The 21,922-nt window shown below is 39.0% G+C and overlaps 1 protein-coding gene across 1 annotated transcript in view; it reads left to right on the top strand.

The window, feature by feature from the left end:
- The window catches only part of DSG2 (desmoglein 2), a 51,307-nt gene extending 30,514 nt beyond the window's left edge, over positions 1 to 20,793 (top strand). The window contains 9 exon segments of the mRNA XM_058692432.1: positions 83 to 220; positions 338 to 526; positions 6,236 to 6,501; positions 7,490 to 7,632; positions 7,934 to 8,161; positions 12,639 to 12,866; positions 14,617 to 14,738; positions 15,881 to 16,219; positions 18,088 to 20,793. Coding sequence (XP_058548415.1) covers positions 83 to 220; positions 338 to 526; positions 6,236 to 6,501; positions 7,490 to 7,632; positions 7,934 to 8,161; positions 12,639 to 12,866; positions 14,617 to 14,738; positions 15,881 to 16,219; positions 18,088 to 19,146 — 2,712 coding nt within the window. The 3' untranslated portion in view covers positions 19,147 to 20,793.
- Positions 20,794 to 21,922: the final 1,129 nt, after the last annotated feature.

Genomic DNA, 21,922 nt, shown 5'->3' with positions numbered 1-21,922 from the left:
GATGAAATGAACTAAGACCAGAAAGACAGATTTGGGAGTGATTCATTTTCATCCCAGACGGATATTTTTCATTGCCTTGCAGGAACACAGCAGCTATACTTTGACAGTAGAAGCAAGAGACGGCAATGGACAAATAACAGATAAACCAGTAAAACAAGCTCAAGTTCAGATTCGTATTTTGGATGTCAATGACAATATACCTGTAGTCAAAAATGCAATGGTAACTATTCTTTTTATAGCAAATGTATCTACATACTGATATTTCAGTCCTAACTAAAAATATATCACTTACATTTGTGCTACATTAAAATAAAATCCCTGTGTTCGCGTTTTGCAGAATGAAGGGGTGGAAGTTAAAGAAAATGAAGCCAATGTAGAAGTTACACGCATAAAAGTGTCTGATGCCGATGAAATAGGCTCTGATAATTGGTTAGCAAATTTTACATTCATATCAGGAAATGAAATGGGTTATTTCCACATAGAAACCGACACTCAAACTAATGAAGGAATCGTGACCCTTATTAAGGTAAGTACTTTGTGTTCAAAATTGGAACAGGAAAAGTTGATGCAGAGGAAGAAACGATTGTATTTTGAGCCCCGAACATTTAAAAGCGCTTTATGTACTCAACTAACACCACAATTGTTTGAGATTGGAGACCTCCCTATTTTTCCAAGGTCTGTAATTAGTAATTGGTCACACTGCGGTCCAAATTCAAATAAGGGGACTCGAATCCTAATCTGACAACATGATGCCAGCATCATTATTGCTCAACACACTTCCCGTCCTGCTTGCAGCCCATGCCTGACTGTAGCATCTTTACATCATGACCTCTTGCCTCTCCTAAGTGTCCCCAGTTTACTATGTGTATTTGATCAACTTAACATAAAACCAGACCTCACTAATAATATCTAAAAACAAAAGCTGTAATAACTTCACAAAGCTCTAATTCAGTCGCCCTCATACTTAAATATGCCGAAGAGTTACCTTATAAAGCTACGTGCCCAAAATGCAGATTCATGGGCCCCATGATCAAGTCTGATGATGGCAGAGCTCAGGAACTTGCCTTTTATAACAGAAATCCACTTGTGATTCTGATGTAAGTAGTATGCAGGTCACATTTTGAAACACAGTGATTTAACTTCTTACTGAATTGAATCAATGAAGGAAAAATCGTCTTATTAAGCATGTGGATATACATTTGAAATTTATTACCCCCACATAATTTTTTAAAGAAAAATTGTAAGATGGATTTTTATCTAATAGAATAAGTAAGGAAGAATATCAATGTATTTTTAAATGGCTTATGATAGAATTGCCTAACCAGATTTTGAAATAAAATACGAAGCTACAGCTTTCAAAATACTATTCCATTAAGTCACACATGGACAAAAATTGATTCTGGAAGTTTCTAAACTTTTACAAAAAATACATGGAATAATGATAAAATAAATATATAACAGAATAGAGAAAATTAACTTGAATTTTCATGGTAATAATTATGTGCACTATTTATTATATGCACTGAGACTACTGCTTTGTAAAGCAGAGGAAACCAGAATAAAATTACCTCACACTTAATATAATTTTTTAAGAGAGAGTGAGCAAAGGAAGGGCCAAGGGAAAGAGAGAGAGAATCTTAAGCAGGCTCTGTGCACTGGTGCAGAGCCCAATGCAGAGCTCGATCTCACGACCATGGGATCACAGCCTGAGCTGAAATCAAGTCAGACACTTAGCCGATTCTGCCACCCAAGCACCCCAAGATTACCTCATGTTTAAAGGGAAGACACGTCTTATGATTATGGAAGAAGTGGATAATGGCATCAGAGACAAAAATAGATTTGCCTGCTTATATAGAAGTAAGCATACTTCTTAGTCATAGAATAGTCATAGAATGGTCCTGAATGATAGAAGTACTAGAAGTATTCTCACCATAGCATGGTAGCACTAAAAGAGATACAGTTATTTCTACCAAAGGAGGCATAGCAAAAAATAGTAAAATTAGTATTTTCTTTGGTTCTCGAATATGTATTTTTCACTGAAAAAATCATTCATAAATTAGCATACAAAAATGTACAAACACATGAGTAAATAATGTAATGACAAAGGACTATTTTTGTGAAAAGTGTTTCTAAAACATCTTTAGATTTCAGCACAAAAGTATACCCCTGGCACCTCTTAAAACATAAGAGGAAGCTCAAAAAAAAAAAATGTAATGACGGAAGGATGCTAGCTAGCTACGTTCAGTCCATCGTCAATGGCGAGTGGACACAATCAGTACATGTTAGTAAAATTAGTATCAATGTGACAACAGCAGATTGAGAAAATTATAAATTACTGTCTCAATTGTAGAAGAATTGCTTCCAAATTTTAAGAGCAATAATCAGATTCCATCAAAGGAAGTTAGACAAAGAAGATATACAAACAGCAAACATTCACAGAAAGGATTACTCAACATCATTAGTCATTAGGGAAGATGCAAATTAAAACTACCAGAGATGCCACCATGCACCTCCTAGAATCAAAAAGACTGACAACACCAACCGTCAGCAGTAATATACAGAATCCGGACTGGTGGAAAACGAAGTGGTACAGCTAGTTTGGCCGTTAAAGGTTAAACACAGAGTAGTTACTCAGTGACGCAAAAATTAAGTCCAAGGCATCCACCCAGGAAAAACAAAAGCATATATTGTAATACCTTGTATGATGTTAGGTGGTAACTACATTTATCATGGGGAACATTGCATAATGCATAGAATCGTCCATGCTGCACACTTGAGACTAATAAAACATTTGTATGTCCAGAAAGAAAGAAATCTATCCGTACCAAAACTTCTATGCAAATCTTACAAGCAGCTTTTATTCATAATAAAAGCTGGTAACAATAAAAATTCCCATCAGCTGGCGAGCAGATAAAATGTAGTATATCCATATAATGGAATACCATTGGTTAAGAAAAAGGAATGGAGTACTCACACATGCTACAACATGGATGAATCTCAAAATCATTATACTTTGTGTATGAAGCCAGACACAGGGGTGCCTGGGTGGCTCACTCGGTTGAGCCTGGACTCTTGATTTCAGCTCAGGTCATGATCCCAAGGTCATGGAGTTGGGTCCCTGCATTGAGCTCCAGGCTGAGTGTGGAGCCTGCTTAAGATTCTCTCTCCCTAGGGGCACGTGGGTGGCTCAGTCAGTTGAGCATCCGACTTCAGCTCAGGTCATGATCTCACAGTTCGTCAGTTCGAGTCCCACATCAGGTGAGCTTGAGCCCCACTTCTCAATCTCTCTCTCTGTCTCTCTCTCTCTCTTTGCCCCTCGTGGGATTCTCTGTCTCTCTGCCCCTCGCTCACTTGTGCCCTCTCTCTCTCAAAACAAAACAACAAAAGATTCTCTGCCCCTCTCCCCAGCTCATGCTCTCTCTCTTGAAAAACAAAATTTAATTTTTAAAAATTAAAAAAAAAGAAACCAGACACAAAATACTACATATTGTATGATTTTATCTATGTGAAATTTCTAGAAAAGCAAAACAATGGATATAGAAAGATCAGTGGTTGCTCAGGGCTATAGATACAAGTGATGATTGACTACAAACAGGCAAAAAGGAACTTTTTGGGGTGATGGAAGTGTTCTAACACTGGATGGTAGTGACATTTGGAAAACTATACAGGTTTGCTAAAAATCATCATGTTGTACACTTCCAATGGGTGAATTTTATTCTTTGTAAATTATACCTCAGTAAAGCTGTCAAAAGGACAACAGGTACTTTAAACTGTGGAAATACAGATCATATATCATCACATGAGAAAAGGCCACAGCTCTTTTAGCAAATTAACAAATATATTTAAAATCTTTAATGCTATTAAAAATAGCAAAAGTAGAAATAGTAAAACATGTTGACAGTTTTAAAAACAGAGGTATTTGCCCTCATTCATTGTTCACAACGCTGAAATTGTTTTTCATTCTCTGTGGAGTATTATGGCTATTTATAACAACCACCATGAAACAGTTTTTATGGCCCTAGTACCTACTTCATTTTTTTTTAACATTGCTGTGGCCTTCCATGGCTTTTGAATACTAATGACATCTGGCTGGAATATTTTTATTTTATTTTATTTTATTTTATTTTATTTTATTTTATCTTATTTTTAGAGAGAGAGAGAGAGTGCACGCGTGCGAGCAAGGGAGAGAGACAGAGGAGAGAGAATCTTTTTTTTAATGTTTACTTATTTGAAAGAGAGAGACAGGCAGAGAGAGAATCCCAAGCAGGCTCCACACTGTCAACACAGAGCCTGATTTGGGGGTTGATCCCATGAACCGCGAGATCATGACCTGAGCTGAAATCAAGAGTCTGACACTCAGTGATCTGAACCACCAGGCACCCCGACAGAGATCATTTTAAGAAGCCTCCATGTTCAGCAGGAAGCCTGACTCAGGGCTCCATCCCACAACTTTGAGATCACTACCTGAGCAGAAATTAAGAGTTGGCCACTCAACCAACTGAGTCACCCAGGGGGCCCTGGCTGGAATATTTTATTTATCATCCAGCATACATCAGGCCATCAAAACAAGCCTGTCAAGTCCAAGAACAACTTAAAAAGAAAATAATTTTCACAAGGATTCTACAATCACAAAGAGTATATTTTTTCTACTCATTTTTGTTGAGTCCTTGTCTCAACAGCACAGTGGCCCATTTTAAAAAGAGGCCAAAAGTTGTTATCCATCCAGAATCCTACCAAAAGGAAAACAGATTTCTTAATAAATCATTGAAAAATAAAGGGAGCAGTTTTGCAGAACTTGCTATAACCACAGGTAACACATTTAATGTTACATTGAAGAAATAAGCAAAAATGGCCCATGCATCTAAATGGTCAGGATCACTAGAAATAAAAGTCAACAGGACCTATATAAACTATGACTAGGCATTTCTTTTAGTAATGGGATGTAACTCAATAGAGGAAAAATAATTTGTGTAAAAATGTTCAGAGCAGTATTAATTATATTAAAAATTATATATAGTCCAAATGCCTAGTAATCAAATGGCTACATAAATTAGGTATATCTAAATAGCAGAATACTATACAAATGTTTATAAAAAGAAAACGGGCAAATTGGAACATAAATATATGTATTCAGTGAAAAACTGACTATCAAATGTGCTTTATAATTTCCACAATTCACAAAGAACAATATTTGGAGGAAGGTTAATCTTTTATGGCATTAATAGCAAACCAAGTAGTAATAGACATGCTAAAAAGGTAGGGGTGGATAGGTTGTTTATTTAAATAAATTTAAATAAACCCTTGGGTTTAGCAAAATTAAATCAGAAGTCTCAGCTCTTTGTCTGCTAATGTGAAGTGAAAGTCTCTATACTGGGGGGACAGCTGGCAGTGCTACAATTAGGCATATGGCCCTTTTCACCAAAACAAACCCATAGAACACATTTTAAGGAGTATTATATTGAACGTCCATTAACTTTCTTTCAGTAAAAAAATTACTTCAGATTGTTAAATGTGTGTGTGTGTGTGTGTGTGTGTGTGTGTGTATTTTAAATAATTTGGACTTCAGGGGCGCCTGGGTGGCTCAGTCAGTTGAGTGTCCAACTTCCGCACAGGTCATGATCTCATGGTTCATGAGTTCGAGCACCACATCAGGCTCACTGCTGTCAGCGAGAGCCCATTTCAGATCCTCTGTCCCACTCTCTGTCTGCCCGCCCCCCTCAAAAATGAATAAATATTTTTTTAAAAAATTTTTAAATAAATAATTTGGACTTTAAAAAAATAAATTGGCTGGGGCGCCTGGGTGGCTCAGTCAGTTGAGCATCCAACTTCGGCTCAGGTCAGGATCTCGCAGTTTGTGAGTTTGAGCCCCGCGTCGGGCTCTGTGCTGACAGCTCAGAACCTGGAGCCTGTTTCAGATTCTGTGTCTCCCTCTCTCTGCCCCTTCCCCGCTCATGCTTTGTCTCTCTCTCTCAAAAATGAATAAACGTTAAAAAAAATTTTTTTAATAAATTGGGGATGCTCCCTAATAATCTTTAACATCTGTGAATTTCCAAAATGACAGAGGTTTTAATTGCTTGGTATCAATATGAGTTAGAATACTGAGTGCTGCTGTATTCCCCATATGTTAAGTTGTTACATCTAACATTAAAACCACGCGTGTGTATGTGTGTGTGTTTTATGTAGGTTCTAGTTGTTTTCTTTTTTAAAAGAATTCCCTTTGATGTTGCCTTCCCAGGAATTAGATTATGAAGAAACGAAGAGTCTTGATTTCAGCATTATTGTCACTAATAAAGCAGCTTTTCACAAGTCAGTTAAGAATCAGTATAAGCCTACATCCATTCCCATCAAAGTAAAGGTGAAAAATGTGAAAGAAGGCATTCATTTTAAAAGTAACACAATCTCCATTCATGTTAGTGAGAGCATGGATAAATCAAGCCTAAGTCAAATAATTGGAAAATTTCAAGCTTTTGACGAAGACACTGGACAAGTAGCCCACGTAAGGTAAGAGATAGTTATGAATATATTTCATTATTTTAAATTATTTTAAATTCCTGTCTTCAAAAATGAAATTTGAACACTTCATTCCTTCCCTCCCAGCATTATAATTCCCCAAAGGTCTGGAGATTGAATTTCCCAGAATTGTACCTGCAACTGAGAAGCAGGGAGATATATCCCCCGACCCCAGACCACCTTCCCTCCACCAACTGAGTGTGAGGCAGAGGCTGGCTGGGTCCTTCACCTCAAAAATAATTCTGGCTAGAGAAAGCTAAAAAGCAACAAAGAAAGAAAGAAACTTACTGTCTTATTCTGTCTAAATCTTACATCCTGAAAGAGTTTAGAGGTAAGAAAGTAGCAAATAACTTTTCTCCACCAGTTCTTGTTGGGTGACTAAGTCATTCTCCAAAGGTTTACCCCCCCCAAAAAGCTATAGGATAGACTACAAAACAACTTTCAAACTTCCTGAGTTTGTAGGCAAGAATTGGTCGCCCTTGCATATATGTCTTGGGTATGTTACAGAAATACAGAAGGTTCCAGATAAATGTGATACACAGAAAAGAGTAAAGAGAGGTGGGGGCGCCTGGGTGGTTGAGTCAGTTAAGCATCCAACTTTGGCTCAAGTCATGGATCTCACATCACAGTTCACAAGTTCTAGCCCCACATTGGGCTCTGTGATGACAGCTCAGAGCCTGGAGCCAGCTTCGGATTCTGTGTCTCCCTCTCTCTCTGCCCCTTATCTGCTCATTCTCTCTCTCTCTCTCTCTCTCTCTCTCTCTCTCTCAAAACAAACAAACAAACAAAAAAAAGAACATTTAAAAGAGTAAAGAGAGGGGACTTTTAGGACAGTTTCAAACAGTTCAAAGCATTTCAGACTAATGCCTGTAACAAGAACATAGATAATGAACCAAAAATTAAACTTGAAAGAGTTGTAGATGTTAAAGATTATGTTTATACAGAAGTGAAAATTAATTTTATGTTTGTGTTATAACAGATATGCCAGATTGGAAGACATGGACAACTGGATCTCTATGGATTCTGTTACATCTGAAATTAAACTTGTAAAAATTCCTGATTTTGAATCCAGATATGTCCAAAATGGTACATACACTGCAAAGATTTTGGCAATATCAGAAAGTAAGTTATTAAATATTTTTTTTCTTGGTTATAGATACTTAGATAATATTTTTTAACATCAGAGACCTTCATTTTGTTCTTGTAGGAAAACCAGATCTCTCTAATGGACAAACCTTCACATTTCTACTTATTTAGTGGATTAAAAAACATGACTTGATTTGAGTATGAAAATATATCTAGGATAGAAAGTGCTGTAATTTGTTAGTACCTTCTTCTCACCAAATTGGAAAGATAATTCAAACTATATCCATTGTCAACAATATAGGCAGCATATCCATATTTCTTCTTTATTATTTTTCAGGTTATCCAAGAAAAACTATCACTGGCACCATTGTTATCACAGTGGGAGACATCAATGACAATTGCCCCACTCTGGTTGACCCAGTGCAGAGTATCTGTGAGGACGTGCAGTATGTGAATGTGACTGCAGAGGACCTGGATGGGCACCGGAACAGTGAGCCTTTCAGTTTCTCCATCATCGACAACCCAGCTGGGATGGCAGAAAAATGGCAAATAGTGCACCAAGAAAGTAAGCAAAATCACTAGACTACATATTTAAATATTAAACAGGATAGAATTCTAAAATCTTTAAAATATAGACTGTGCTTTCTTTTTTCATAAATTATATTTCCAATACAATTTTTTTTAATTTTTTTTAATGTTTATTTATTTTTGAGACAGAGAGAGACAGAGCATGAACAGGGGAGGGTCAGAGAGAGAAGGAGACACAGAATCCGAATCCAAAGCAGGCTCCAGGTTCTGAGCTGTCAGTACAGAGCCCGACGCGGGGCTCGAACTCACAGACCATGAGACCATGACCTAAGCCAAAGTTGGAGGCTCAGCCGACTGAGCCACCCAGGCGCCCCTCCAATACAGTTTTTTAAAGAAGTTTATAAAATGAGGTTCAGAAGCTCAGGTATAGTATCTTTCATCAGCCTATAGTTAATACTTGATTTGGAGTAATAGAAGAGGGAGAGACGAAAAATAACTTGATGTCTTAAAGATAGCTAGGTATTCCCTAAACTGCTCTTGAAGTACTTGTTTTGTCTCGTAAGCTAAGGAGTACGTCGTCTGTCTAGGCACAGCAATCAGAGTAGATGTCTTCTAAAATCTTAAGCTATGATAACAATTCCATTAAAAGAATATTTATGGGTCACTTACATGTACGAGGCACTCTGCTGGCCTGTCATATGCATTATCTCATTCAGTCCTTTAATCTATAACGTTATTCCCTGATTACAGCTGAGGAATCTTGGCCTAACTAGAATTAAGCTGGTAAGTGATGGACACAAGATAAAGAAGGGTCTGTCTGACCCTCACCCCATTCCAGATGGCCATGTGCATATATCCATATCTTGGACATACCCCCTTGTTGACATGAGCTTTTGGGTGTTTTTCAGGGTGGTTTTGAATGCCAAAAACTATCTAGAAGACTATTTTGTTTTAAACAATTAGTGGTCATTTTAGAAAAGTGTCAAATATAGTACCCAAGCTTTTCTTACTTTACAGGTGTATTGTTATTTTAAATCTAACAAATTTTTACAATCGATTTAAGAGGCTTTGAATAATGTTTGGTCCAATTTACAGAGTAAACACCTTCAACATCTCAGACTACATTTATAAATTAAGTATATTTCATTTTTTTCCTATGTATTTCAGTGATCTGAATTAACAAATAAAATGCATTATCTACTTCATGTGATCTATATACTCTAAAGTTCCAATACATTTGACTTATAAATACCCTAAACCAGAAATCCTCTTCAGTGTTTCAATACAGAACAAACAAGTGATATTTCAACCTACAGGTACAAAGCGATGACTGTAACATATTCACACATTTAAATTGGAGTTAACAAAGCTGTTGCATTAATAGAGCTAATTTTCCAAACAACATAAAAACACAGTAACACACACAAATAATTTCCGTATCATACACAAATATTAAAACTATGTCTTCAAATTGCATAAATATTCTATACCTAATTCTAAATCTTCTTGGGATTTATATATTCACTGGCAAAAGACAGTTATGCCCTCGGTTAACTAAATTTGCCTCCCCTCTAAGGATGAAGTACTTGTTTAGTCAGTCACCATCCTAATTAGTTGATGCTTCTTAAGATCAAGTGCAGCTAGCATGAGCCCAAGGTGGCAGACATCCAGATGATTCCTCTTATGGTAATTAAATCACAGGCTTCAAACTCAACAAGTGGTTGGTCTTCTTATTCACAGTGTCTAATTCTGTACCCACAAAAGTCTGGGACTCCCACCTATGCTGAATGCTTGATTGGAGCTGGCCTTTCTTTGACTAAGATGTGTAAATGTGTTTCACATTGAACTTGCTGGGTTTCCAAGTCTTATTTATTTTATTTAAGAAACATGTGATGTTTGGGAGATGCCAGTCACCGTCCTAAACGCTCAACAAATGTTAACCACCCTAGAAGTTTGGAACAGATGAAGTTTCTTCACAGATGAAGAAACAAGGGCAGAGAGTTTTATTAACATTCTCAAGGTCACAGTTAAGAGCTGGAACTAGGATTTGAACCCAAGTGATCTGCCTCTGGAGTCTTTCTGGGTACAAAAATGAATTTTCTATCTAAATATCAAGATGTTTGAATTTTTTTTTAATTTTTTTTTTTTAATTTTTTTTTTATTTTTGGGACAGAGAGAGACAGAGCATGAACGGGGGAGGGGCAGAGAGAGGGAGACACAGAATCGGAAACAGGCTCCAGGCTCTGAGCCATCAGCCCAGAGCCTGACGCGGGGCTCGAACTCACGGACCGCGAGATCGTGACCTGGCTGAAGTCGGACGCTCAACCGACTGCGCCACCCAGGCGCCCCAAGATGTTTGAATTTGATGGGTTCTTGAATTTTTTGTAGTCTTAGGAACATGAAATTCTTAAGGGTATACATGTTGGAATGTTATAAGAGGAAGTCACTGAGATTTACACTTTATATATCTAGATGGTTTAGAGAGAGAGGATTCTATAAACTAAGCTTTCTTCCCCTTGATTACAAAATAAGATGATTGGCAAGCTGTCATGATAATAAACAGTACCTATCTATTTTTATTTATTTGGGAAATTTTTAAAGTACAGAAAATTCCAGAGACCGATGTGGCACATCTTTGTACCTACCACTTAGAATGAAAGGAATATTAACAGTTTCTCATATTTGAATAAGACCTCTTTTTTTATAATGATGGATAAAATAGAAGTCCTCTTTGTGACTTTCCTCCCGTCTCAACTTGCCCCCTCAAAGCCAATCACAAATTTAATTATATTCTTCCAGGCCAAGTCTTCATGGATTTTTTTTTTCTTGAGTTCAAGTTCCTTTAAACGATTAGATGCTTTTCTCACTTCTCCAAAGCTTTGAGGATAATTTAATAAGTATATTCTAGCTATGCAGATCAGATCCCATGAAATTTAACCTCAAAATGAAGAGAAGCTATTTCTTATTTCCAAAAATAAATAATTAAAATAAAACAAAACAAAACCTAAACATTTCATTTTTAGCTTTGTATTCAATCAGGTTTACATGTCTTGCAAGTATATTCTTTTTAAGTAAGTGTTATGAAGATGTCAGGACAATTTTTGAGCTCTTCTAACTGATCATTATTTTTACTCATGTGAACACTGGTCATTATTTTTATTCATATGAAAGAAAAGTTTGAAAATAATCATCAGTCACATTTTAAAAAATGACAGAAGGTCATTCATACAGCACTTTTTGTGTCATGTTCTTGAGAAAAATGAATCCAGTCGTAAGGAAATAATCGAATAAATTCAAACTGAGGAACATCCTTTCAAATAAGTCATCTTCAAAAATGTCTGGGTCTTGAAGGCCAAAAAAAAAAAAAAAGGTGGAACTGATCTAGATTATTCATAGAGATTAGCGTGATAACTAAAAGCAGTTCATAATTTTTGATTGAATCTAGGATCAAGGGGGGAAAAAAAACAGAAAGAAAGAGAACTATAAAGGGCATTATTACAATTGAAATGTTTGGCTGTGGGTTATATCAATACCAAATTTTTTGAGAGCACTAATGTCCCTTGGTTTTAGAAGGTATAGGCTGATATGTATCATAATATCTGCAACCTACTTTCAAGTAGCTCAGAAAAATGTATGGACCAACTATTGTTATAGAATGTAAACAAGTCATGAAGAGTATATAGATATTTATTGTAATATTCTTAGAACTGTTCTGTAGATTTGAAACTTTTCAAAATTTTGGATATATAGTGATACAGTGTCAGGAATAAAAAGGAAGGAACTACATGAAACGAGATTAGCCCATTGCTGAAAATTATTAAAGCTGGGGATGGGTACCATGAGGGTTAACTACCCTCTTCTATTATTGTCTGTTTGATAATTGCCTTGATAAGGTTTTTTTAAGAAATGGTAAAATAAAGGTCATTTAATGGAAATGTCATTTAACTTTTAACTTGTTTGTTATTGTATTCCCAGTACATAGAACAGTTCCTAGCATTTGGTAGACATCACACACAATTGTTTAAAGCAATAAAAGGAAGATGTATTCACATCTAATCCTTTGTTATTAACCTTCCTCTTGGAAATATCTGGACTAATTTTAACAAGTGTAAATTCAATTCAAATTTTAACTAATTTTAACAGTGTGAATTCAATAGAAAAGTTAAGCAATGGGGCACCTGGGCGGCTCAGTTAAGTGTCCAGTCTCGGCTCAGGTAATGATCTCATGGTTCGTGGGTTCGAGCCGGCATTGGGCTCCACGCTGATAGTGTGGAGCCTGCTTGGAATTCTCTCTCTCCCCCTCTCTCTGTCCCTCCCCAACTCGCGCTTTCTCTCTCTCAAAACAAATAAACTTAAAATTTTTAAAAATAATTTTTAAAAAAAGGCTAAGCAAGAATAAAGCTTCTAACTGGAGCTAAATATTATTAGCAGTTAAAGAATGTTTCTGTGATTTAATCTCACCCCTTCCTTGGTAATCACTCATTTTCCTTTCCTTTTGCCTCCTACCCTTGTAGGTACCAGTGTGTTACTGCAACAAAAGGAGCAAAAGATCGGGAGAAGTGAAATTCAGTTCCTGATTTCAGATAGTCAGGGCTTCGTCTGCCCTGAAAAGCAGGTCCTTAAACTGACAGTTTGTAAGTGTCTGGACGGCAGCAATTGTGTGGAAGCTCTGCGTGACTCCTATGTGGGCCTGGGACCCACAGCAATCGCACTGATAATTTTTGCCCTTCTGCTGTTGCTACGTAAGTATTTTGAAAGCCACTCTTTAGTTCGTCTAGTAATTTCGATGCACTCCCAGTGTTCTTTTACCATAGTGGTCATTGATTTCTTTACACGTATTCTTTAACCACACTAGAACACTTTTGAGGGTGATTAGGGGAACAATAAATGATTATTGATAAATTCACCAAAGGTTATTCCAGCCCTCTTCAGATGTGCCTTGCACATCGTAGGCTCTCAAGCTCTCTTGTGTGAATTTGGATTATGGATACAAAGGTTATTTTACAAATCCGTCTTATTCCCACCAGTTCTTGCTTTGCACATTCAACTTGTCAGGGCTCAACCTCCTTATACCCTCTGCTTTGCTTGCCCCTTCACCTGCGCCAACAGTAGCCAGACCCTCTGAGCACTTCCGTGCTTCCCTGCAATGACAACCAGTCCTGCCTTCCCTGCATGACCTCCAAAGACCTCAGGTTTCCTTTCACGAAACAACAAAGTACTGCAGCCTGGGGTCATGTGGAATACCACTCCACTTGGCCACTGAACAAGGGCAGAGGACCACCTCCGAGGCAGCCTCAGCGATTTCAGTGATGAGGGAGGAGCTTGTCAAAGCCAGTAGTAGGTATGCAATTAAATGCACAGCACTCTCCAGTTTACGGTGTGCTTTTATGCCATCGTCTCTGTTTTATGAGTAAAAATACAGACATAGTCACCGAGAAGTGACTTGTCTCAGCTCACCAGTCTGCAGGTGGGTACTGGAGCTGGGACTACATTTTTTACCCAGAGACCCCTTGCATTGCCTTCTCATCTCAGACTCCCCGGGGCCAAATGTGATACTCGGCGCATGACAGACCCTTGATAAGCATTTGTTAAATTTGTTGAAATGATTGAGTTGCTTGCCACTGGCTAATTTCAATTTTTTTACTCACAGTGGCTATATTTACTGAGCTGTCAACTATTTAACACAAAAAGGAATCTAGGAAGTAGTCAGTTCATCTTTGGAAGCTGCCAGATGGAAATGGCAATAAAACCTAATTTGAGATGGACTGCTTACAGGTGTAGTTAATTCTTTACTACATCGATCAAGAAGACAACATTGGCTTTCACTTCCTCCCTGAAGCGGAATAGAATTTAAGAAGGGAGCTCTGAAATTTTACTGAATTCTAAATGAAATGTTATATATATTTTAAGAGTTTTTAATGTAGAGTCATTTTAGAAAATAATACTCAGGTAATTCAAATGTTAATTTGAACCTCAGTGAGTCATGCCTTCTGCTGAATTCTACCCCAGGATAAAGTGGTGAAGTATTATAGAAGTTCCAGTGTTCTAGAATATTTGAACATATTAAAATTTTCCTACCCTGGGAGCTTTTGATCTTTTTAACAAATATATTTTGGGGGGATAGTGAATTTTCTCATATTAAAAAAAATCGGTTTAAAAGAACAACAAGAGATTTAAATCTTTAAATTAGTTTTGATGATTCATATGCTATCAAATCCAGACTTGGTATGCCACCCAGCAACAATACACAGGCTGCTTGTGAGGAATGAGGACTCTGAATTTACAATACTTCCTCATCCTGCTTGTTAGGCTTTGGTACAAGCTTGTCTTGGGGACTTTGGATCAGCGTGTAGAAAAGAAAAATGCAAAAATAAGGCTGTGTATAAGTGAAGACTGAACTCTAAGAACCGATATGCAAATTCCAAAATTTGAAGATACGTTTAGAAATATCTGGGGACTAACCTGGTCCTGATGCATTTTGTTTCTGTCCAGTTGTACCGCTTTTACTGCTGATGTGCCATTGTGGAGAGGGTGCCAAAGGCTTCACCCCCATTCCGGGCACTATAGAGATGCTGCATCCTTGGAATAACGAAGGGGCGCCACCTGAAGACAAGGTCAGATCATCAGATGTCAATGGAACATGTCTTCTTTTCTGATTTTAAAGGGCCCTTGGGAGGTGTTTCTAACATTTTAAGTCATGAGAGAGTAAAGTGGCCATTATGGATTTCATTCACACGTCTTTGTTAAACAGACGGTTCAAATGACAACATACTTTGCACTTGTTGCCAGGGCAGAGTTGAAGTGGTTTTGCTCTACTGTGATAGGTTCTATGTTACCGAAAATCTAGAAACAGGGTCAGGTCGGGTAATGACGCAGGGAATGAAGGATGTGCTTCTCCATTTCCATTCCCTTTGATACATAGGGCTGGCAGAGTTAAACCCACCACCCCCGTGACAATTATAAAATGTCGCCAAATCCCCTCTCCTCTTGTCTCTCCCAACTTCACCCCGGGTCTGTCATCACCATCTGCAATAAGCATCATGCTCAATAGGATATGATTTAGCATCAAGTGCCAGAGAACTCAGAAAAACAGAGGCGTAAATATAAATGTGAGCAGTCTAGGTCCCATGTGGTGATTGCTGTACAACTGGCCCCAGGTGCCTCCTTTCTTGTTGTTCCTCCATGAATGAGTTCCATTCCCATATGGCCTTCATGCTCCAGACACTAGCTGCTGTCCCCACATTCCAACAAGCAGATCAGAAAACTGCTCTTGAAAAACATTTCCCAAAAGTTGCATACCCCATTTCTGCTTGAAATCATATTAACCTGAACTTGTCAGGTCACTATTCCTAATAGCAATGGAGGCTTGGAAATACAGATTTTCCTTGAAGCAGCCATGTATATCTCCAGCTAGAAAATAAATAAATAAATAAATAAATAAATAATGTTTAATAACCATAGAAGAAGACATTACACTCTAGAGGAAAGTTGAAATGCCGTTGATGCCCATAAAGTAAATGAGCTGAGAATATATTTAAATAATTTTTTTTCCTCCTTGGGTTATAATCAGCTAACAAAACAAGAAGGTAGAGTGGAGATCTTGAGAAGGCTCAAATAGAAGTTACTCAAGCCAAAATATTTTTCCTAATTTGCCTCTGTGGAAATAGCTTATTCCCTTGATAGGCCCACTTGGCTCAGATCCTCCTACCAACTGTACTCCATCCTTCTCAGTTCCCAACTGTATTTGCTGTCACAGGTGGTGCCACTGCTTCTGACAGCAGATCATGGAGAGAGCGTAGCAGCAGGCAGTGGAGTGGGAGGAGGTATGACAACCAAAGAAACCATCGTGAAAGGAAGCAGCTCTGCTTCCTTCGTCAAAGGGCAACATGAGATGTGTGAGGTGGATGGAAGGTGGGAAGAACACAGAAACTTCATTTCTGCTGCAGTTGCCCAAGTGACAGGGACAACAGGAGCCAACATGGGTGCTGAGACTTTAAGGAGCACAAGAGTCATGGGGTCTTCCAGAGACATGGCCGGAGCTCGAACAGCTGCTGTTGCAGTGAGCGAGGAATTCTTAGGAAGTTATTTCGCTGAGGTAAGGGTTGGTTTTTATATATGCCAGGTGGGGGAGGGGACATTTAGAGGTGAATGTGGTATTATTAGGGTAATCATTGCCTTGGATCTAAATAGGACTTTGTCATCGTTTAAGAAAATGTTTCTAGGCAGTGAGGAAAGAGTGATGTGGCCCATTACACGAGTTAGCTCAGTTACTCAGTGATAACAAACGACCCCATAATCTGACTTCTTGCAGAGGCTTTTTTCTCACATTCGTGTCTTTGCCAGTTGACACAGCTCTGCTCTTCTCCATGTTGTCTTCATTCCAAGCCGCATGCCGAGAGAGCAGATTGTACCAGGGCACTGGGCAGCTCCATCCTTGGGAAACAGGCAAGAGTCACACAGAACCAGGCAATGATGGATCCTACAGCGGCTGCCTTTTTGTGCTCACATTTCATTGGTCATAGCAAATCACATGACCAAGCCAGATGTCAGTGGGTCAGAAAGTTCAGTAACTCTACAGGAGCAGACTTGACAGACTTGACCCCGCCAGGAGCAGAGGGAATCTGTGACCTAAAAACCACAGTCTATTATGTCCATTTAAATTTTGCCTATGTAGCTTCACTCTTGAGGCAGTTTACAAAAAAAAATTAGGAGGAAAATTGCCAGAAAGATGATGGGATGCAGTCCGAAAGCTCATGCCTGGAATTAGGAATTAGAAGCAGGGCTTGGGGGGGCGCCTGGGTGGGTCAGTCGGTTAAGCATCTGACTCTTGATGTCAGCTCAGGTCATGATCTCACAGTTGGTGAGTTCAAGCCCCACATCCGGCTCTGTGCTGACAATTTGGAGCCTGCTTAAGATTCTCTCTCTCCCCCTCTTTCTCTGCCCCTCCTCTGCTCACTCTCTAAATCTCTCTCTCAGAATAAATAAACACTTAAAATTCTGAATTTAAAAAAAAGAAAAAGCAGAAGCAAGTCTGGATACCTTTCTTGAGAACAAGGTCCCTGTGCCCCACACAGGAGTGGGCAGAATCAGAGTGTTGAGCATCTGAAGGACACTTGAGACAAGGAAGGAGATGGGCTTCTGTGGAGACCAGTTTATTTCTGTCCCCTCTCTGCGTGGTTGCAAATTACAGGAGTGCTTTCCCACTTCCTGTCTCCCTCCACCCTCCCTTCTTTCAGATCACCTGCCCACCCCATTAGCTTGACAGGGTGGTGGTGATGTGGTCAGGGTCAAGGAGAACCACTTCTCATCCCCCTTCTGTCTCGCTGCCGAGCTCCGTTCTGGTGCCCTGTTGGTTTCATTTGGATAGTTTCCCCTCTCCACTCTAACCCTGCTCAAGTCAGTCTTCGTTGTGTATGTATGTGAGCAGTTTTTAATTCAGAAATCATTTCAAACTTTCCAGAAAATTTTCATGAACAGTAGAAATTTTGAACTCCTGTATATTCTTAACCCAGATTACCCAATTATTAACCCTTTCCCACATTTGCTATTTGTTTTTCTCTCCCTCCCTTCCTCCCTCCACCCCCCTCACTCTTTCTCTCTCACACACACATGCACATGACACACACACATGCACATTTTCTTACACAGCACAATGAACAAATTTTGAGACATAACAGTGACATATTCCATATTTTGATTTTACCAATGATCCTAATAATGCCATTTATAGCCATTGTTTTTCCTGTCCAAGACCCCATCCAGAAGTCCTGCCTTTCTTACCTTTCAGAACATGAATATTTTTTTAAGAATACAGGCCAGTTGTGTTGTAGAATGCCCAATTTGTGTTTCCCTGATGTTTTCTTGTAATTTGACTCAGGTTGCGCTTTTGGGGCAGGAATATAGTCTCATTCTTAAGTGAAGTTGTGTCACTAATTTGTGCCTCTGTTTTTATTTCTGTTTTAGAAAGCTGCTTCTTATACTGAGGAAGATGACATTCACATAGCCAAAGATTGCCTTCTGGTTTATTCTCAGGAAGACACTGCATCTCTACACGGCTCCATCGGCTGTTGCAGTTTTATTGAAGGAGAGCTCGATGATCACTTTCTAGATGATTTAGGGCTTAAATTCAGGACACTAGCCGAAGTTTGCTTGGGTCAAAAGATAGACATGGATGTGAAAGTTGAGCAGAGGCAAAAACCTGTGGGAGAATCAAGTATGAAGGCAGCTTCACATTCATTCGATGAGAAAACTAGGATTCACACAGAGAATGCCTACTCCCCGGGCAGTAGCTTTCAAGTTCCCAAACCTTCGCATGAAGCAAATGCGGAGAAAGTAACTCAGGAAATAGCCACTGAAAGATCCGTATCTTCTAGGCAGAGTGAGAAGGTAGCTACACTGCTCCCTGATCCGTTGGCTTCTGGCAATGTTGTAGTGACAGAAACTTCCTATGCCACAGGCTCCACGATGCCACCAAGCACCGTGATCCTGGGTCCTGGACAGCCACAGGCCCTCATCGTGACGGAGCGGGTGTATGCTCCAGCCCCTCCCTTGGTAGACCAGCACTATGCTAATGACGGTAGTGTCGTGGTTACCGAGAGAATAATACAGCCTAACGGGGGCATCCCTGGTCCCCTGGAAGGCACTCAGCCTCTGCCAGATGCACATTATGTGATGGTGAGGGAGAGAGAGAGCTTCCTCGCCCCCAGCCCAGGCATGCAGCCCACTCTGCCCATGCCTGGTGTGGCAGCAGGACAGAACGTGACAGTGACAGAAAGAGTACGAACAGCTGTCCCCACGCTGCAATCCAGTTACCAGATTCCCGCTGAAACCTCTGTGATGGCCAGAAAGACAGAGGTTTCTGGAGCCAGAGGCCCTGGCTCTCTGCCAAATTTCAGTTTAGAGGAGTCTGGTCATTCTAATTCTGCTGTAACCAGAGTCTCCAAGCACAGCGTCGTGCAGCATTCCTACTCCTCAACCCCTGTCGACCGCAGTCTGACCCAGAGTTTAGCTAGCAGTGACTGACTTCATGTTTCCAACGGACCTCTCTTTTGATGAGCCTCCGGTCGTAAGACACGTACACACGGGGCTTGACACTTTTCTCAGTCACTAACACACAGCCGACCTCGCTGTCCCAGCCTCCAAGTGTGTCCTTCACAAATGCTCCAGGGCTCACTGGGGACATAACGATGAGACTGTGTCTTAAGTGCCTTTTAATGAGTTATGTCCAGACAGTTATGGCCAGAAAGCAGGTTAAAGAGAGAGTAAATCTGGCTTTAAGAGTTTGCCACATTGACACAGAGTGTCCACTGCATGAGCTCTCCAGTAGAGCCATCCCTGAAACTGACTGGGAGTCTTTGCATTCACGGTCCACACTGCCGTTCTCTATTCCATGCTTTACTGCACCTGGCAGGTTATCCACACGTTTATCCAAAAATATGAGCACAGCCTGGACAACTGGTTTTGCTTGTTTTCTTTCTAGACTAGGAGCCGGGCCTTTTAATCTGTTAGGCTGACTGAATTATGGAACGTTGGCATGATAAAGAACACACGTAGATTTCTGTGCATATGTGTAGTAGGACTTTAGAAATAGCATTATCGCTTCCCTTTGCCTCCCCCAAATCATGAAAATAATGAATACTTCAAATTCAGTTGAATGATCCAGGGCAAAATTCATAAATATAAAATCGCTCTACTTTTTATAGTAATAATACACTATTTTTTTAAAACTCAGGATACATTATCTTCTAATCTTGTACAGCTAAATTAACCACGAGACTGGATTCTCCACTGTGATAAGAACCTGCCCGTTTGATTGCTATATATCCTTAGTACATAACATGAGTGCCAAATAAATATTTGTGGAATTAAACCAAATTTTAGAAACCATTCTCTTTTATATACAATTATAAGAAAAATACTGGAAAACCCTATGGTATCAGTAATTATGAGTTTGAAATTATGATTTTATTCTATGTCTCAAGGTCACTGACTGGCCAGTCATGACTTACTTCATGAATATTAAATATTCAGTTGAACTATTGAACAAAGCCTGAATTTGTACGTTATCCTCGCCTTTCATTGTGAAAAGTTATTTGGGTATTTTGGCCTTTAAGTAGGTTATGTTTTCATTGCTCCTTGAAGAAATAGAGCATTTAAGGTTTCAGAGTATATATATATAGCCATATATAGTCAGAAATATTTTTGACTTGAATTATGTTATACAAAAGATTGATATGTTTTGCTCCTACTGACTGACTGTGTATGGGTAAAAGACAAATATTTTTAAATATCGTAAGTCTGTGGCCAAGATGAAGGTCAATCTTCCATGATCTAAATTTTTTACTCTCTACTTAGTATTTGCAGCTTTTTTTTTTCATTGCAGACTTAGTAGTTATATTTTGCCACGTATGCAACAGGAATATCATTACTGCGTGAAATGTAAATATGACCTATGTACCCCAAACAAACCAAAGATGGTCTTAACCATCCTCCCCGGACAGACTTGGAAAACCTAACCTGTCTCCTGTATGCAGCATAATCACATTTTCTAAACGGTTTTTTGTACCTGAAACGGTGATTTGTATTAGGTCTTACCTTTGTTCCTTGGGAGATTATATTTGTATGTGTATCATCATAAAATATTTAAATAAAAAGATGACCTTTGAGCAACCCTTTTCCATATTTTTTACTGTTCCATCATATTTTACAAGGACTATAATTGTACATTAGAGGAGAGAGCACCCCGAAAGCAGGCGTTTGTTCGACTTTGGCACTTGAATTAGAACTGCTTACATTCAGCTCAGCCAGCCTCCTTAGAAGAGCGTCATTTCCAGAAGGCCCAGGTAAATTTTAATTTCAGGTATATTTTAGTGTACATGTGTCCCATAGTAAAAAATGATCTGTTGTTTACCTGAAATTCGACTTTAGCCGGGCACTCCCTTTTCTATTTGCCCAGTCTGGCAACCTTGTTCCTAAGGGACTGGAGTTGGCCCTCTGCCCACAAAGTGACATTTGGGGAACCTACTGGGCTCAGCCAAAGAATGCTTACACATCTAACCCAAAGAGGTGAGACCATTCAATGAATGGTAAAAAGCTGTTTTAGTTACTTGTTACAGTTTACAAGGGAAAAGATCAGAGTTTCTGTGTATACTATAATGTCACATTAATAAATATTTCACAACACTGGTGCATCAAGACACCCTAAAGCATAAAGACCATGTTGCATTTCTGTGACCTGAGGGCTCCCACCCCAAGTGGCACATGGGAGCAATTTTTGGTTGATCTTATGAGTCTCTACAGACCATATTCCCATCACCACCACATCAAAAGGTATTCAGTAAAATGTTGCTTGTGAAGTAACACCAAGAAATGAGGGGCTTCAAATAACAATATTAAGATAACTAAATCTTACCTCTTTGGGGCATCTGGGTGGCTCAGTTAAGTGTCCGATTTTGGCTCAAGTCATGATCTCACGGTTTGTGGGTTTGAGCCCCGCGTTGGGCTCTGTGCTGACAGCTCAGAGCCTGGACCCTGCTTTGGATTCTGTGTCTTCCATTCTGCTCCTCCCCGACTGATGCTCTCTCTTCAAAAATAAATAAACATTAAAAAAAAAAATTTTTAATAAAAAAAATAAATAAATCTTACCTCTTTAACATACCAAAATTTCCTGGCTTCACTATTTTAGTGTAATTCAAGTCCTCTATCATTACTGATTTTTTGGTCTACTTTTTCTATTAATTGCTGAGAGACGGGTATTAAAATCTCTGGCTGATTGTGGCTTCACTTATTCCTCATTTAA

Source organism: Neofelis nebulosa, chromosome 11 (genome assembly GCF_028018385.1).
Source record: "Neofelis nebulosa isolate mNeoNeb1 chromosome 11, mNeoNeb1.pri, whole genome shotgun sequence".
Taxonomy (NCBI): Eukaryota; Metazoa; Chordata; class Mammalia; order Carnivora; family Felidae; genus Neofelis; species Neofelis nebulosa.
The sequence above is the reverse complement of the archived record's forward strand: the minus strand, read 5'-3'. Positions and strand labels throughout refer to the sequence as shown.